At 35.8% G+C, this 19,717-nt stretch overlaps 2 protein-coding genes and 2 long non-coding RNA genes across 5 annotated transcripts; 3 read left to right on the forward strand and 1 right to left on the reverse strand.

Moving 5' to 3' along the window:
- Window positions 1-12,611: 12,611 nt before the first annotated feature.
- Window positions 12,612-13,109, forward strand: LOC124448534. Its single transcript, XR_006949118.1, has 3 exons — window positions 12,612-12,763; window positions 12,834-12,950; window positions 13,035-13,109. It is a non-coding gene; the product is annotated as an uncharacterized LOC124448534 (long non-coding RNA).
- Window positions 13,110-13,859: 750 nt separating this feature from the next.
- On the reverse strand, window positions 13,860-15,402 carry LOC124448524. The gene is made up of 2 exons (XR_006949107.1): window positions 15,248-15,402; window positions 13,860-14,185 (listed from the first exon to the last, which is right to left on the reverse strand). It is a non-coding gene; the product is annotated as an uncharacterized LOC124448524 (long non-coding RNA).
- LOC124448498 lies at window positions 13,924-14,727 on the forward strand. Its single transcript, XM_046999516.1, has 2 exons — window positions 13,924-14,287; window positions 14,442-14,727. Exons 1-2 carry the CDS (start codon window positions 13,924-13,926, stop codon window positions 14,519-14,521), a joined length of 444 nt encoding a protein of 147 aa, XP_046855472.1. The 3' UTR covers window positions 14,522-14,727.
- A 586-nt stretch (window positions 15,403-15,988) lies between the features above and the next one.
- On the forward strand, window positions 15,989-19,609 carry LOC124448492. 2 transcript variants are annotated; one of them, XM_046999510.1, is made up of 7 exons: window positions 15,989-16,297; window positions 16,440-16,603; window positions 16,730-16,815; window positions 16,961-17,104; window positions 17,180-17,261; window positions 17,375-17,453; window positions 19,331-19,609. In XM_046999510.1, exons 2-7 carry the CDS (start codon window positions 16,542-16,544, stop codon window positions 19,460-19,462), a joined length of 585 nt encoding a protein of 194 aa, XP_046855466.1. In that variant the 5' UTR covers window positions 15,989-16,297; window positions 16,440-16,541; the 3' UTR covers window positions 19,463-19,609. The 2 variants fall into 2 exon arrangements, 1 of the variants encoding a protein (XP_046855466.1); XR_006949076.1 differs by lacking the exon at window positions 17,180-17,261 and having other exon boundaries at window positions 16,689-16,815.
- Window positions 19,610-19,717: the final 108 nt, after the last annotated feature.

Here is a 19,717-nt window from a genome sequence, read left to right on the forward strand (position 1 = left end):
CCATACAACTAAAATGCAAGTGCTATGTATTTAAGATTTCTTAAATAAATATTGAATATATACCTAAATACACGTAAGATTAACCACGGCGCTCTCTATTGCCTATATTCTAAAAACTCTCCCCCACTCCTATTTACTGAGTAAAGTTTTAAAATAATCTTATAACTGCTGGAAGACCTTGTATTTACTTCACAGATAGAAAATAGTGCAAAGTTATGTTGATTTTATCATCTCAGATCCCATATCATCTTGTAGGTATCCGCACATTAATGTCACATGAAAGCACTCAGTATTAGTTGTGTTACAGTTTTAGTTTAAAGTTTTGTAAATCATTTATAAATTTTGAGCTTTTGGGCTTTTTATATTTTATTGAATTAACTTCGCAAGGAGCATACTATAACAACAAAAGAACGTAAATAAATTCTAAATGACAAAGAAAAATGCTACAGCTTTCTCCAGTTACTGCAGCCTTTTAAACGCAACGTTGCAAAGAGCATACTATAACAACAAAAGAACGTAAATAAACTCTAAATGACAAAGAACAATGCTACAGCTTTCTCCAGTTACTGCAGCCTTTTGAACAATACGTTGCAAAGAGCAAACTATAACAACAAAAGAACGTAAATAAATTCTCAATGACAAAGAACAATGCTAAAGCTTTCTCCAGTTACTGCAGCCTTTTAAACGCAACGTTGCAAAGAGCATACTATAACAACAAAAGAACGTAAATAAATTCTAAATGACAAATAACAATGCTACAGCTTTCTCCAGTTACTGCAGCCTTTTGAACACTACGTTGCAAAGAGCAAACTATAACAACAAAAGAACGTAAATAAATTCTAAATGACAAAGAACAATGCTACAGCTTTCTCCACTTACTGCAGCCTTTTGAACACTACGTTGCAAAGAGCAAACTATAACAACAAAAGAACGTAAATAAATTCTCAATGACAAAGAACAATGCTACAGCTTTCTCCAGTTACTGGAGCCTTTTAAACACAACGTTGCAAAGAGCATACTATAACAACAAAAGAACGTAAATAACTTCTAAATGACAAAGAACAATGCTACAGCTTTCTCCAGTTACTGCAGCCTTTTAAACACAACGTTGCAAAGAGCATACTATAACAACAAAAGAACGTAAATAAATTCTAAATGACAAAGAACAATGATACAGCTTTCTCCAGTTACTGCAGCCTTTTAAACACAACGTTGCAAAGAGCATACTATAACAACAAAAGAACGTAAATAACTTCTAAATGACAAAGAACAATGCTACAGCTTCCTCCAGTTACTGCAGCCTTTTAAACACAACGTTGCAAAGAGCATACTATAACAACAAAAGAACGTAAATAAATTCTAAATGACAAAGAACAATGATACAGCTTTCTCCAGTTACTGCAGCCTTTAAAACACAACTTTAATTAAAAACAACACGATTTATATAGTGTATAATAAGTGCGAAAGATTTTTCTTGAATTGACGAAGGCTGACATTTTTGCTTCTTAAATTGTTTGGATTTATTCTAGAGCAGGGGTCTCCAAACTTTACAGCCAGAGGGCCACATGAACTTTCATCCAGCATGTTGATGGCCGACGAACCGTATACCGCTTGTCAAAGAGCGAATATTTTAATTAAACGAAGTACATAACACAAGCTTTATTAGTTAAGAAAATATTTATTCAAATTTAAAGGTTAAATTTCAACCAAGAGTAATATCATAACAAAATAACAATTAGTCTGTTCAGTTTTCTCAATATGAGTGGTGAAATTGGCTTTTTGATGAAAAAATTGTGAAAAAGTCTGGCTTTAGATTTGAGGTCTTAAGCATTAAAAGAGCACTCAGATTTTCATTTGTCATGTTTGCTCTATAACTGTTTTTCTAATACTTCGTTCTAGAAAACGGTTTTTTCACACAGGTGGTGCCAAACATAGATAGCAGTCCTGCAGCAAAATGCCTCAAGTTTTGATAGTTCTCTTTAGGTAAAAATTGGTAAAATATGACAAGCCCTTCTTTAAATTTATCCCTCAGCAGTCATTTGTTTGTAGTTCAATCACCTCTAATTGTAAACTCTTTGGACATGCAGCTGCATCCATTTCAAATGAATTTTGTAAGAGTCTCAATTCATCTGCTTTTGTATGCAAATCAGCAAATCGTGAATAGGTTCCCTGGTGTTTGCTTTGGCAATAGCGGCGCAAATTGTACTCCTTCAATACTGCAAAACTCTCATGACAGATGACACACAATGCTTTATTCGCAGATTCGAGGAAGAAGTATTTTGCACTCCACTCTTCTTAAAATCGCCGACATTCATCATCTACTTTTCTTTTTCTTTTATCGGCCATTATAAAGCATTGAAATATAAAAAAATTCCACGTTATCCTTCAGCTTTTTACATTTCGCAATGTGCTTGAAACGGAAGTAGGAAGTTGGGACAAAAATTGACGTAAGACACTCTTGCTAGTTGGCTTGCGTCTTAAAGTTAACTTTATGCATGAAGTTTATTTTATATAATAATACTATTTTTTTCTTAAGTGTCTCTGCCGGCCTGATTGAGAGGCCCAACGGGCCGAATCTGGCCCACGGGCCGTAGTTTGGAGACCCCTGTTCTAGAGTGTACTGCATCTATTTAATTAAGATTTTAGAAACGTACAATGAGCTGTAACATATGACAGCTAGATTTTCTGGATAGTACAACCATGTTTGACTTTGGCAACGAGGATTGGCTTGTAATAGTAACTAATCTTCATTAATCTTCACAAGACTATAAATTATTTTGTATTCGTTTACAAACCAAATAGTATGCTTTTTAAGGACCTATGACACGAAAATTCTTATGTTTGCAATGACAGTGTACTTTTTAAAACAGTTTATGCACATCAATTTTAATTCTTGAGATATTGAGGTTTATGCTATGTCCGATTTATCTAACTTGTGATGTCAAATTGCATAATGAGAGCTAGGAGTATTTGGTATATTTAACGATTGATTACTTCACAAGGACATAGGTTCATTTGTTGTGACGTCTTTGATGATATAAAATGCTGCCTATTAGTATCAACCTAAAGTTGTCAGGAAAGTGAAGAGTATTTGAAAAATTTAGAGAACTCATTATGCAATATTACGTCCAAAATTGGATGAAATAGAAATAACAAAATCTTCAATATCTCGCGAAGGAAAAGAGGTATGCATTAACAGTTTTAGAAAGTACACTGCCATTTCAAAAGTTCTGGTCGTTGCAAACATTAAAATTCTCATGTCATAGGCACTTTAAACGTCATAAGTAGTTGTACATTTCCAAGTATAACATTGAGCTGAATTGTAAGGGATATCCTATACCACTTAGTAAATATGTATGCTTTATAACTTATGAAGTGGTAGATAAGTTTGATAAAGCGCCTGCTGAAATTCGCTATCTACCAGCTAGAGGACCACCTTTCACTTGAGGGAAACAAATCTAAATTTAAACTCATTTACCCCCAAAGTTGGATGGAAGTGTCAATAACCATTATGGACATTTTTAGAAAGCCGAAACATAATTTAATCAAATTGAAGAATTTCAGTCAGGTTATTTTAATGTTTCATAATTTTCAATACTTTGTTACTTCGCGTCATCTACTTTAAGTTCAAGCTAGAATTTGATAAAAATCTCAAATCTAGGAATTTTTCTTAACCACAAAAAAATACAAACTACACCAAAACTAAAACACGACACTCTAATATTATAAACACCAATCATATTCACAATACACCAAAACCCATGGCAACGCATTTCACCCCATCTAATCACATTAATCCACCCACTAATCCAATTAGACGCTCTAAGCGTCTTCAAGCTAAAAACACGTGTAAATACATAATATCCTCATTCTGATGAAGGCTCGAAGCAACGAGTAGAAAGCTCAATAAAAAATCATTTAAAATCCGGAGAAACTTTTATCTTTTATGTATTAAATGCCTGGATTACCAATTTTCAAACTTATATACTATAAAGGATATAACATACCTATTCACGCTGAAGATGAATTAAGCCTGTTTTCCACTAGCCACGTATCGTAACGTATTGTAGCAAAACGTAACATGGCGCATGCGTGTTTATGAATTTAATAGTCAATAGGCACAAGCACGCATGCGCCATGTTACGTTTTGCTACAATACGTTGCGATACGTGGCTAGTAGAAAACAGGCTTAACAGTTAAGTCGAAACATTATATAATTAAAGATATAAAATTGAAAAATGTTGTCGTTTATTGGAAATGTTTACTAGGTATCGTGCGCATAAGATCATATGATACTTTTTTAATTCATTTCAAGCATAGCATTTTCATATTTGTTTTTGTTGCTATCGTATTGCTTCTTGACATTAAAATGCCAGTTTTCTAAAATCAAATCTCTTCCATGATAAGATATTGTCACTTTGTATGATGAAAAGATTGTCTTTATTGGTAAATGTTAAATTGTCATGTGTATGAATGAGAGAACGTAAAAGTGAAGGTAGTTACAGTGCTTGAAGAAGATGTGGAAGAACGTGTCAGGTAATAGGTGGTAGCATTCTTTCTTGAAATGAAAACTATCTGATGAAATGAAGTCAGAATGGCTGTGTGTGAACAAAAGACCCCAGTAGAACACAAAGGTTACATGACGTAGAGGTTAAGGTTAGAAACAGTGTTTGTGGATGATGTGGGACAAATGAGTACCAGAAAGAATGAAGGGAAACGTTTACAAGACAGCAGTGAAACCAGCAATGATAAATGGTTTAGAAACAGAGACACTGCGATGAAAAATGAGATAGAGCTGGAGGTTGCAGAGATAAAGACGCAGACAATCTCATTAAGGGTTAAACTGTCAGAATTCGAAACGAGCATGTTAGGCATATCAGATGTTTTAGAGACAAAGTTAGAGAGGAAGGCTAAGGTGTTTTGCACAAGTGCAAGGCAAAGGTGTTTTGGACAAGTTCAAGGCTAAGGTGTTTTGTACAAGTTGAAGGCTAAGGTGTTTTGGACAAGTTCAAGGCTAAGGTGTTTTGTACAAGTTCAAGGCTAAGGTATTTTGGACAAGTTCAAGGATATGATTTTGAGAATATCAATAGAAGACTTCTGAATTAAAGCTGCCAAGCAATGACCTAAAGGAAAACCAAAGTGGAGGTGTATGGAAACATTTTACAGATAACAAATATTTAGGTAGAAAGATACTGAGTTTGGAACTGCAAGGTAAGAGATCAAGAGGACAATAATTGAGGAGGTCTATTATGCTTATAAATTGTAAATAATGAGTAGATAGGCAAAAAAACTAAAAATGGTAAATTTTTTCTAATGAATGATAAAGAAATATGAAGAAATATTAAGCATTTATAACTTATAAAAAGTTCAATGTTGATCACAGTTTGTTACAACTTTTGCCATCTGGCACAGTTTGCCAAAGTTCTTATGCGTTTTTTGATGTTTGAAACATTTATCTTTACTTTATTTACATTTTTTAGACGAAATCGTTTTATCAAAGAAAATTAATAACAAGAAAATGAATATGAAATTAATACTGATTATCCAAATTGTTATGGTAAATAAACTCACACTTCGTAACTCTCCATTCATAAACAGTGGCCTAGCCAGAAAAAATAGCAACACTTGCCCACCCATGTCGCGCCGAAGTTACGACTCCCCCTAGGGACTACCGGGGGCATGCCCTAAAAAAATTTTGAAATCTAGAGCTTGGAAACAGCATTTCCTGCGATTTGGAGGGCGAAATATTTGTTGTACAATGAGTTATAAAAACACGTTTTTATTAGCTGCATTCTTAATGTGGCAATTGTCAAAACTGAAACTAGTTAAAAAGGTACTAAAGGTGGCTCAGTGAAAAGTTACGCAGGAGACAATTGTCCTCTAAAACATAATGAGCCAAATTCATCACTGCCTTTGAATAAACAGAAGAAATTTGGTTTAGCACAAAAAATAACATAGTATACGATACTTCCTGAAATGCATAGGGAGAGATTGTCCTTAGCATTCCACTAGTTAGCAGTGGCGTAGCTAGGAAAAATAGTCACTCCCGCCAATCCATCTCGCGCCGGAGGCGCGGCCCCACTATGGGGGTCCGGGGGCATGCTCCCCCGGAAAATTTTGAAATCCAGAGCCTTGGAAACAGCATTTCCTGCGATTTCGAGGGCGAATTATTTGTTGTACAATAATTTATAAAAACCCATTTTTGTTACCTTCATTCTTAATGTGGCAATCGTTGAAACTGCAACTAGTTAAAAAGGTACTAAAGGTGGCTCAGAAAAACGTTACGCAGGAGACAATTGTCCCCTAAAACATAATTTACTCATCACTGCCCCTGCATAAACAGAAGAAATTTGTATTAGCACAAAAAATAATATAGTATACGACACTTCTAAAGTGCATAGAGAGAGATTTTTCTTAGCATTCTACTTGTTAGTTTAAACTTGTTTAGATTGGGGCAAGTAGACAGGGATGGCTTTATTCTTTAAAGTTATGCTTAATTTTCTCAATGAAGTACCATGTATTATACGAACAAATATCAAAACACATACTATACTCATCATTTATAAAGAAAGGCCAGCCTCCTGGTTTTTCTACAAATTTTCAACCACCTCGTTATGCAACACCTCTGATTCCTCTTTCTTTTCAATGATATCTTTGTGAATAGATATTCTACACAAAGAGCTAAGCCGACCTTGACCCATTCTATTTCTTAAATAGCTTTTACCCTTTTAAGCAAGAAAACGACCTCTCTACTGAAGCACTTGCCACTGCCAACACACCATTCAATTTTAACAAATTTACCACTTGACCTAAACTCGACTGGAGATTAAATTTGAAGATGTATTTAAGAACCTCATTACTGCACTCTTTGTGAAAGTCCTTGTCGTTGTAAATGAAGGAAAGTTGACTCTCCAAAGTTTGGATGTCAAAAGAGGACTATACTTATCTTTGAGAAGATTGATCTTCTCCTGTGGAACTATGCCCTTCCATGTAGTAAATAGTTTAGGATTTACAAGGTCTAAAAACTCGAACTGATTAATATCTTGAAATCGTTCACTTAACATGCCTTTAATGGAATCAATAATCTCAAAATAAAGCTGTTTGTAATTGTATCTACTATCTGCTCTGGTTGCTGGTGGGCCTACTTTTCTAGTGCAGTTTGGTAAAACTCGGTGAAAGCTTGATCTGTGCGAAGTGACACAATAAACTGCTTGAAATTGTCAATCTTGCTTATGCCATAGTTAAAATGGGTTTCCTATTTTGAAGAATGGAATACAAAATTGTGGACTGTTCTAAAATCCTGTAAAAAACACACACTAGAAAACAAAAGAGAAAGCTATCAAGATAATGCAGTAAGCCACTTATTTTACTTAATGACTCATCATCCCACCCAGCTGGTTGTTCAAGTACCCCTCAAAAATATCTAAAAGTTTTCATAGTTTTGTGCAATACATTGATTAATCTAGAGCGATAATACCATCTTGTTTCACCAGGGCAGGAAACTCAAGGTTGTTAGATGTGAGAAAAGCTTTTCTTTTGGGGCATTGCTTGTAAATGTGCTGAATGTAGCTATATTAATAAAAAAGATTTTAACAGGAGAAATTGATGAGGCCGACTGGCATAGGACCAGGTTCAATCTATGAGCTGCACATTGAACAAAATGAGCAAAAGGATACTCTTGTCGAACCAATGCTTGAACACCATTGATATGGCCAGACATGACAGAAGCACCATCATATGTTTGTAAAACCAGTTTTTCTTTTATATTAGAATAATCACCAAGTTTATCTTTGACAACTTGTGATATTGCTGTGGCATTCCTGTTCATACTTACATCCACAAATCCTAATTGCCTCTCCATAATTTCACTTGCTTTGTCAAACCGAGCAATAATACTTAGCTGCTCTTTGGTGGAGACATCAGATGCTTCATCAACCTGAATACTCATAAATGTGCAATCATTTATTTCCTTTCTGATTTCATCTTCAATAATTGAATCAAGACATCTGATAAGACCATTTTGAATTTCTGGGGAGACTCCAGTAAATCTTCTGTCACCAACTATATCAGATTCTGCTAGTCTACTGTGCAATCGACGCTCAAATACAGAATCAAACTTAGCAAAACATTCGAGCAACTCTCTATAATTGCCTTTGTTCAAGCTACCTTCGGACTCATTGTGACCTCTAAATGGCAACTCTTGCTTTGACAAATACAGCACGGCCTCAGTAACAGTTTTTAAAATTTCTCGATTTTGTCTTACCTCCTCATTGTGACGCTGAATCTCATTTCTTCTAGCGAGGGACATAAGACAATCAATTCGTTCACTAGCTCCATACGTTTTCCATGTCTTAAATGCAGTCAAATGCGATTTAGATTTTTCATGCTTCTTAGCATCAGACATAATACTCCGCATATCGTTGTAGCCATTCTTAGTCCACGATGGCGATGTTTTTGGGGAAAACATTAGACATGGCCAACAAAACACTTTCTGCAAGGTTGTACTGCCACACAGCCAGTCCTTCGCCTCATACCAATCTCTCTGAAATGCTCTTCCCTTATTTTGGATAGTTAAATAAGGAGTAGGCCGTTCATGAACGATAACATTCTGTTCGACCGACGATCGAGCAGAGAACGGTTTAGCTAATAAGCTATTTACTAAATCAACATCAGTTGAGCAAATCGCAGTCGCACTTGAAGCCATTGTGTCATACACAAATACAAAATAGCAATTTGAGAGTAAACACAATGGAAAATTAATACCGACAATGACACGTAATTTGATAATCACTAATCGCTGTACTCGTATTAAAAGGTCGAATAATTACAACCTCCGCCAATTTAAAATAGCGGGAGTTCGACTATAAAAACAGCAGATTTGAGCATGCGTCAAGTCCCTTGGCCAACCAGAATTCAAAACTTCTTATATAGAATTATATTGTATGTTCCGCCCATTGAGTTCTATAATAACTGGAGGGGAAAAGTCAACAAAATTAGTATAAATTATTAGCGCGCGGCCGCGTGGTCAAAAACATGGCGGATTTTGGTGGTCAAAGTCAGCGGAGAGACGCGGGCTCATGAAATAAAATTTATGTCGCCCACCCTGATTTGACCACCGCAATTTCGAGTATAGAAAATATCAAAACTTTTTATTTTCCTAACATAAACACTTTTTTAAAATTTATTTATTAAATTGCCAACTTCTGTGGTTTGCGGACGCTGAAATAGCGACAGAAAAGGAAACATTTCATGACTCCGGTAAGTAGCACAGTATTAGTTTTACTATTTTGTTTTTAACACGATACTTGAAGAGTGTTTCTACTACTAAGTTTTAATTTAAAGTTATTTTGGTCCAGTCTTGTTTGTTCTTCACTTAATCGCTCGCCAGACGTGTCGAAGCTGTCAATTTTTATCGAGTTTTGCATCCATCTTGTATCATGATCAAGGCATCAAGCTAAACTCTCCTGATTTGAATTGAGTTTACCTCCCAAAAATGGGGCATAATTTGTTCATGTTTTTTTTGAAAAGATGAAGGGAAAGTTTACAACAGAGTTGTGTTGAAATTGAATGCAGTGCCATGCAAATTTTATGAGAACTATGGTATATGTTGTATAATAAAAATAACTATTAAACTGGTTGCCTGCTCAATTTGACTGACTGTATAGTGTAGACAATTATAATGGGATTGGAAAGTTGGATTTATGCAAACAATTTTAAAGTACTACTTAGCGTTTCTGTAAATGAAATATTTATTGTTATAATAAACAGGTTACTACTTCAAAACCAAGATAAAAGTAGTGTGTTGAACAATGTGCTAAAATTTGTTTCTACCTTGAAATTTTTGTTCAACAGTAGCTTATGATTATATCATTAATATGCAAAAATAGATGGCAAAGAAATTTTTTGTGTCTTATGAAGAATTAGTAGAAATCAATAAAAAGAACTCTTTAAACAAATTGTAAACAAATTTAAATTTGCTCATGGTCAAGCAACCTAGTCAAAGAAGCAAAGTCTGTCTTCAACATGTGACCTATCCAATTATTTAGTTTCTTTGTACAAAATACTATTTTCGAGAAACTTGATTTGTAAGTCTTTCATTAATATTTTTTTACCAGGAGATAAAAGGAACTAATTCAAAGGCTTGATGTAAAATACAAAGATTTAACAAGTGGTTTATCATTTAATTCCCAAATGTTAGTTTGTACATATAAATAATTAGTATTGGTAGCTGTAAGTTGTTTAAGCAAAACAGAAGAGTAGTAGTGCTCGAAGGGGTTAGCATTTTTGAAAAATTATATCTTGCTCATGACATATATTACACAATTCGAAAAAACTGTAAGTGATTCGCAATAATATCTATAGAACTTGATAAATTTCTTCACCTACACTGTCAAATAACTATTTTGCCTTCATGCAGCAATAGACAGTGTTTTTGTCAGAGAAACCAATGCACTTTAGTTTCCAAGTTTGTAATTTCAATGGAAAATTAATGTAGTTCTGTTCAGTAATAGATCCAAGATTCTGCCAAGCTGTTTACAAAATACAAATTACCAAGCAACAGTGTCATGGTGTTTTGAATTTTTTTCTTTTTTGTAGCTCTTCTAGTTCAACATACTTTCTTTATGAGTTTCAGTAGATTTATCAGGTAATGACAATACACTTATGATACTTAACCATGGTAAATTTTTAGTTGACTTATGTCGTAGGACTGAAGCAAACATTTTCTCGCTTCCTTAGGAGCATTTTTACACAGATTTATCCATTTGAAGCAAGAAAAATAGGTGCACCAAGCTGTTGACAAACAGTCAAACACACAAAAGCATGAAATAATGTATAAGTTTGACGAGATTGACAGGCCTAGTAAAGAATGCCGTTTGATTTTCACTTTGAAAAGGCTAAAATGTCATAAAATAACTTAAATGTTACATACAAAATATGCGTTCCTCTACCGTCGGTCTTCTTTATTTTGATGTGTGTCTGTACTGTGTTTTTCACGCAATGCTGAAGCATTATTTTCACATGATATGCTGTCGGTATCATAATTTTTTTTCTCACTTGTTTTCGTTCATACAAACAGTATTAGAAATCAGGAGGGAGTGAATATTGAAAAAAATTTTTAAAGTGGAAGTTTTGACCACCAAAATCCGCCTTTTTGTTCAATAATATCTTTGTGAATAGATATTCTACACAAAGAGCTTAGCCGACCTTGACCCATTCTATTCCTCAAAAAACTTTTTACCCTTTTCAAGCAAGAAAATGACCTCTCTACTCAAGCACTTGCCACTGCCACGACAACATTAATTTTAACAAATTTACAACTTGACGTAAACTTGACTGGAGATTAAATTTGTAGATGTATTTAAGCACCTCATTACTGCACTCCTTGTGAAAGTCCTTGTCGTTGTAAATGAAGGAAAGTTGACTCTCTAACGTTGGAATGTTAAAAAGAGGACTATATTTATGTTTGAAAACATTGATCTTCTCCTGTGGAACTATGCCCTTCCATGTAGTAAATAGATTAGGATTTACAAGATCTAAAAACTCGAACTATAGGCCGTTGGCTCTGGCACGAAAATGTTTCGTTTCGTCGCCCCCATCGCGGTGCTAAAATATTTCAACGGAAAGTAGTAGAGTCGAATGCGCTGATTTCAAATATCTTTGTTCCCACACGCCAAAACGCGCTGTTTTTTCACAATGTATAACCAAAGTTGGATATTTTGATCGACTAAGCGCCATCTTAAATTCCGCGGTGTGTTTGATCTTTTGACATTATTACTTGAAGTACGCGCAATGCTGAAGTATTTATAAGGATAATTATTAAATTAAATCGTTATTAACTCTGACTGTTTTCTGAGAACAATTCTGCAAGTCCCAAAGAGCAAATCAAGAGAATGGATGAATGTTTCATTCATTTTAATGGTAAGTCAGGCGAATTGTGTCAATTAACGGCACATACAATCGATAAAATAAGTGAATATTCTGAAAAGTGGATTCATTTGGATGGGGAACCTAATAAAATTGCGTCAAACGTTTCCAAAATTTTCAGGAAAAACTTTCATTGGAACCATTCACGGACATTATTGTCCAGTACGATGCCTTCGTGGTTCGGCAAAGTGAAAGCAACCCAACGTTTTCATTGTGGAGTACATACCTTGAAATGGTCGGAACTCTTCTTCAGTTTAGGTGAGCCTATTTATCTACTATGCTCATTTCCTGACATAATTAAACAGAACCTCTACTTATTCCATTAGGTCGACATCTAACAAATGTTTACTCCAAGCAAATTCCTCGTCAGCTGCAGTAGAAAAAAATGCTTTGTCTTTTTTAGAGCTACCCGAGAGGGTAATTGGGAACTGCATCTATCCACAATGCGCATAATGCTAACATGGTATTTTGCATGCGATCGTGTGAATTATTCTCGTTACGGAACAGCGTATTGGCTTGAAACGACCAAACTACAAGAAACACACCCAGGTAACATACGTATAATACCGCAGTGTTTTAATGTTACAGACAAAACAGTAGTAGGTATTTTGTTGAGAAGTAGATTGTTGCATCAAATGGTGTACAAATAAAATTAATACATACTAATGTATCAATCCTCTGCACGGGTTTTTATTATCACTTTTTATGCATTTAGCGTTGTTGCAAGATCTGCGTCACCAATGGACGGTGCAACGCCAGCAGAACTATGGATTTTCCTCTGTCGCATGCGATATGACTATTGAGCAAACCTTAAACAGAGATTCAAAAACAACAGGAGGTATAGACCAAGTGATTTAAAATTATGCAGTACTGAAAGCCTAAGAAGTATATATTTATTTCTTTTGCAGGAATGGTCGGAATTACATTAAACAGAGGTGCTATGCAACGATGGATTCTAGCTCAATCCGATCGTTCTGCAATCACAGGGAATGTATGAAAATGGCCGGCACCGATCCAAGTAAAAGGTATACATTTCAGGAATAGATTTTGAACAACTGCATAAATGAACACATAAGGATATAATTTTGGTTTTTACATTCATTTTATAGGAAAAGAAAAGAACTGGACACTCCACAAAAAACTCGACATGAGAAAGATATCTCCAACATAGTAAACACGCTTCAAAATATGGTAAATCCTTTTGATACTGTTAGCGACACAGCCGAAATGATCCACTTGTCAAGTGGACTAGTTGCAACACCTGAAGTGAAGACTGACCTGCTAAGTGCAAAACAACGAGGAGAAGAATGCTTGACAACTTTTATTAAAGATAAGTTACTAGTTGATGCGCCTGATATCTTTTCAACGATTCCAAAGTTGAAACTGAAAACTTTTACCTCGATGATTAAAAAAGTAAAAGTTAGTTCAGCAAAAGGTGTAGAAACTACTTTGAAGAATAATCGCAATCTGTTCGCTCGAATGCTTTTGCTAGCACAAAGTAGAAATATTGACATGAAGGAAGTACTTTGTTACTCTTTGGGTCCATTCCCTTTATCTCTCTCAACTGAGATGGGTACCTTACACAAGACTCAGAAAAGTAATTTAATGGCATCAATCGAGTCAAGTGTTCCAGATCATACAGTTGAAGAGGTTCCAGAGGGTAATACAATTGTCCTTGATGGAATGGCGCTCATTCAGGCTGCAAAGAAGTTGCCTTCATCGTTTGGAGAATTTGCAGAGCAATTGTTCTTGAGGGTCATCAAGTTGGCAACGTATCACAGATCAACACGTGCCGATTTTGTGGTAGACAGATATCCTGATGCGAGTATTAAGAATCTAGAACGCAGCAAACGGGCAAGTGGTGGATTAGAGGTTATGAATATATATGGTGCTGATCAGAGACTACCAGCACAATGGATCAAGTTTCTCAAACATGGTGGAAACAAAGAAGCACTTATTCGCTTTTTATTTGAGCAGTGGTGTACATACAAATCGACGATGTTTAATGGTATTGTGGTTTACGTTTGCCATGACGACAAGTGCCATCGCCTTAAACCAGGAATTGATAGTGGACCCATTATCGTTCAAGAAATAGCGACATTATCTTGTGACCATGAAGAGGCTGACACCAGAATGCTACTTCATGCAAATCACGCGTCTCAGTCATGTGACAGTGTCCTAATAAAGAGCCCAGATACAGACGTCTTCGTTCTTATGCTATTCTTTTGCCACATCATCCAATGCGATTTGTTTCTAGAAACTGGCGTGAATGAGAAGACACGTATCATCAATATTGGTTTTGTGCAGCAAAAGATTGGCGAAGAAAAGAGCAAAGCGTTAATTGGATTCCATGCATATACAGGTAAGTTTTACTTGATAACCATCTTTTACATAATTGGGATTCAGTTTAATTAAAACGTTTCACCGAAAGTGGGTATGAAGTAAAATGCACATAGTTTTCGTAAACACAACAACTTTTGCAAGTTTAAATATCAATTATTCTTTTTGCCTTTAAGGATGTGATTCTACTAGCTCATTTTATGGTCGAAGTAAGATATCTTCCTTAAAACGGTTTTCAATAACGAAAGATGTCTGACCACATTTGTGCAACTTGGTAATGAATTTGAAGTCGATGAAGCTGTTCAAGAAAACCTGGAGTCACTGACATGCATGTTATATGGGGTCAAGGATTCCACTTCTGTCAACAAGGTAAGATATGACATGTTCAGGATGGGTAAATTCTCAGACGCAGCTTTGCCTCCAAACAAGGATTGTCTCTTACAACATATTAAGCGTGCAAACTACCAGACTGCAATATGGAAAAGGGCAACAACCCAAGAGATTGGTGCACCTTCACCAGTTTACCATGGATGGAAGATTGATGAAGAAGATAATATTGATGTGGTATGGATGACGGGCAAATGTGCTCCAGATGAACTTCTTAAAGATTGCAACTGTAAATGTAGAACTGGTTGTTCAAACTTAAGGTGCTCCTGTATGAAAGCTAACTACAAGTGCACTGAAATGGGCCAATGTGTTGATTGCACAAATTGTCCAAACGAATCCAGGGAAGAGGACTCAGATTATAATCTGGATACTGATCTGGAGGAAAACTAAATCTAAGTAATGTAAAAAAACTGATTTATTTAAGAGAAATTGTCGCAACAACCTCATACTTATTTTGTGCAATTCCTATTTTAGCTAGCTCTTGAGCTTTAGATCATCTTTAGATACCAAATAGTATTACATTAAAACATAAACAACATTTGATACGTTATGCTACTGTTGAAATTTGATTCTGTTTCTCGTCAAGTTTACTCACTTTTCGCGATATTTTCCAATTGTCTCAAGCGCTCACGATCACAATCAACCAGTTTTACATTTGAAATGAATAAAATCGTATCGTTGGTAGAGGTTATTAGATAGGTTCGTGGCATATACTTATACATTTAAGTTGTTTATATGTCCACGGTTTTCGAGTACACCCCCTTACTTCAAGTAAGATTGCCAAAAGATCAAACATACCGCGAAATTCAAAATGGCGCTATGCCGATGAAAATAACAAACTTTGGCCATGCATTATGAAAAAACAGCGCGTTTTGGCGTGTGGGAACAAAGATATTTGAAATCAGCGCATTGAACTCTACTGATAACCGATGACATATTTTAGCACCGCGATGGGGGCTACGGAATTTGATTTCTAGCCACATTTTCGTGCTAGAGCCAACGGCCTACTAATTAATATCTTGAAATCGTTCACTTAAAGTGCACATAAAGCTTATGGAATTTTTTGTATACTGAATCAACGTGGTGTAAAACGTTATATTCCAAATTTTTTTCTTCGTTGGACAAATACTTCTCGTGCTACACTCAATTAAAATCATAAAAAATTGGTTATTTCAGTCGCTCGGTTTCCCGGCGATAGACTGGAACTGTGCGGTCATTTGGGGAAAGCGTGACGTCATGTAAGTAACATTTCAGCAAGCGTGCATTAAAAATATAGTGAAATATATACTTTGATTTGCATAATCGCTGTATAGTTGCTGGCTGTTTTAGAGTTCCTTTCCCGGAAAAGGGCATAGGACTTCACCGCATTCCTTTTTATGGATCAGAAGATCCTATAGAAAAGAAAAGGAGGAAAAAGAGGCTAGATTTTGTCGCTTTAAAACGAGCGAAATGCCCAATATCAAAGATGTCGAGCATTTGTTCGCTGTACTTCATACCTGAAGATTTTACCAGACGGTATACTAGTTTGCAAGGGCAAACAAGTAGACTGGTGTCTGTCGAAGTTGGTGTGTTTGTTTTTCCTTCTGTTCATCTTTCTGAAAGACAGATGAAAGAAAGTGCGCCTTCTGAAGGGAATCGTAGACAGGTAAAGATTTTTGTTTTGAATCCTACATATAATCCGCGTAAGACTGATAACTTCAAAGAAGGAAGCTTGTTTTAAATTCGTCAAAGATTTTTTGATGGAAATTTAATTTTTGCAGTTGATACCATATTGTATTTTATTGTAGGTTGTTAGAGATATTTCTTCTAGGACAGAAGCAGGTCCTTGCTCTTCTAGTCAAACACTTTTGGAGCTGCAAGTGCTACCTCTTTAGAAGACAGTGATACTGATGTTGAATTTGTTGATGATGTCTTGCAAGTTCAAACAATTGCAGTACAAGCAGAAGTACAGGTTTTGAATTTATTCCAATAATTTATTCAAAAGACTTTTTACACTAGTAAATTGTAAGATCTAAAGATTAAATCTTTTTTTGTAGGTTCAGAATAGGTTTTGCCAAACTGAAGAATAATATTGCAGACAATATGTTCAATACAAAGAAAACATGAGGCAATTGAAGAGAAGGATAGAAAGCAAGAATGCTATTATCCAACAACTTACTAAAGGTAAATTGTTTCATTACATTCAATTTGGTTTCTTCAAGAGCATATATTCTTGTGGTGTCTCTATGTCATTTAAATAGATACATGACTGCAAATAAATTACTAAAACATGAGTATTGTAACACCTGTGTATATCATGATTTCATAGAAAAAAAGAAATTACGTAAACTGGTTGGAACAGTAGTAAAATGTGTCAAGGTGGATAATCAGAATGAGGAAGAAAAGCAGGATGGTAGTGATGATGATAACATGGATATGGATATTGACATTGGCAGTGAGATGGAAAATGAAGGTGAAGTTTGATTTCAATGCTAATAGCTGAAATTATATACCACAAGTTTTATTAACATATAAATATGGTCCATAGGTTCTGACAACTATGACATTGAAACTGATTCTTCCCAAAGTAAAGAGCTAGAATCGGAAGATGAAACAAACCAGTCAAAAAAGTATGATTTTGCTGTACATATGCATTATTTAGTCTTCCAGTGTTATCAATCATTTTATTTGAGTCTCTCGACAGACAAAATATAATATATACATGTATTGTTCTAACAATCAGGGTGAACAAAGAAGAAAGCAACCTCAGGAAGCAACCAAAGTTTATTGTCACCCTGCCACAGCTGTTGCTCCTGTTTAAAGTATGCCCATCATGGTACTGATAAGTCAATAGTTGAAAATCAAAAGTTGGTACTATGGCTGATATAAACATGTCATGTGGCAACCTTAATTGTAAAAATAGAGAGTACGACTGGAAGTGACAATCATTCCTGCCTGGTTCCCGTATTGCAATGGGAAACTTTCTCCTCTCATTTGCCATTTTATTGTCTGGAGCTTCTGCTAGCAAAGTACTTTGAGTATTCACACACATGGGTCTTCAAGGCATATCTTTGACCACATTCTTCAAACATCAAAGGGTAAGTGGGTTGTTTTGATTTTTCCGATTCCCAAGGTTTGAAGTTGTGTTTTTTTATATTCATTTGATATTTCGTTATCAGGAATTGCTTTTCCTAATGGTCAGGATCCATTGGAGGAAATACAAGCTGGCCATGTTGGAAACAATTAAGAAGCAGAAGAAAACAGTGGTCATTGTAGGAGATGGCAGACATGATAGCATGGGCCATTCTGCAAAATATTGTGCTTACACAATATTTTGTTGCTCTGTGCCCATGATTCTCCATTTTGATCTAATTGAAGTAAGTCTTATTGACCTACTTTTTATGACACATTGAGGGTGGCTATATTTACCCCACCCCCTACTTTGTATGACACATTGAGGGTGGCTATATTTACCTCACCCCCTATTTTGTATGACACATTGAGGGTGGCTATATTTACCCCACCTCCTACTTTGTATGACACATTGAGGGCTATATTTACCCCACCTCCTACTTTGTATGACACATTGAGGGTGGCCATATTTACCTCACCCCTATTTTGTATGACACATTGAGGGTGGCTATATTTACCCCACCCCCTACTTTGTATGACACATTGAGGGTGGCTTTATTTACCTCACCCCTATTTTGTATGACACATTGAGGGTGGCTATATTTACCCCACCTCCTACTTTGTATGACACATTGAGGGTGGCTATATTTACCCCACCTCCTACTTTGTATGACACATTGAGGGTGGCTATATTTACCTCACCCCCTACTTTGTATGACACATTGAGGGTGGCTATATTTACCCCACCCCTACTTTGTATGACACATTGAGGGTGGCTATATTTACCCCACCCTACTTTGTATGACACATTGAGGGTGGCTATATTTACCTCACCCCTACTTTGTATGACACATTGAGGGTGGCTATATTTACCCCACCCCCTACTTTGTATGACACATTGAGGGTGGCTATATTTACCTCACCTTCTACTTTGTATGACACATTGAGGGTGGCTATATTTACCCCACCTACTTTGTATGACACATTGAGTGTGGCTATATTTACCTCACCCCTATTTTGTATGACACATTGAGGGTGGCTATATTTACCCCACCTCCTACTTTGTATGACACATTGAGGGTGGCTATTTAACCCCACCCCTACTTTGTATGACACATTGAGGGTGGCTATATTTACCTCACCCCTGCTTTGTATGACACATTGAGGGTGGCTATATTTACCCCACCCCTACTTTGTATGACACATTGAGGGTGGCTATATTTACCTCACCCCCTGCTTTGTATGACACATTGAGGGTGGCTATATTTACCCCACCCCCTACTTTGTATGACACATTGAGGGTGGCTATATTTACCCCACCCCTTACTTTTAATGGCTAATGTATGATGGTGGGATTTTGTTCGAGAGGTTTTTGTAATGGGAAGTATGCTTTCTCATATTTTCAACATATGTTTTTAGACACAAATTGTCTAGAGACAATAGTCTCTGCTATATTTTAAGAGATGTGGTGTAAAGCTAGCCCAGGAAGGCAGGGATATCACTTTGTTCACTCTAATTTAGTACACATGTAAATATTTTTCTGTTTAAATCACAATTTTTATTTTAGAGAAACGAGGCGGGAAGTAGTCCAGCCATGGAATACATCAGTTTTCAAAGATGTATGGATTACATGCTGAATTGTAAATATTTCTACCATGGTGACAGACTGCCACAATTCAATACAGAAGCACATGCGTGAGAATCTGAATAAAATAACACATTATTTTGACCTATGGCACATTAAGAAAAGTTAGTACAGTTATTGTATAAAAGATGTAGGTTGTGTTCTGTTTCGTCATTGTGGCTAAGTTCAGCAGCTAACCGAAAACCATCCTTTAAGGTCTTTTCACCTTCCCTCAACTTTTTATTCTTTTCATTTGATAAATGCTTTCATATTTGCTCAATCTGCAGAGGTCCTGATCCAAAATGTCCCGAAGATCAAGAAAAAATAAGA

This window comes from Xenia sp. Carnegie-2017, unplaced genomic scaffold (genome assembly GCF_021976095.1).
Source record: "Xenia sp. Carnegie-2017 unplaced genomic scaffold, XeniaSp_v1 HiC_scaffold_23, whole genome shotgun sequence".
NCBI classification, from domain to species: Eukaryota; Metazoa; Cnidaria; class Anthozoa; order Malacalcyonacea; family Xeniidae; genus Xenia; species Xenia sp. Carnegie-2017.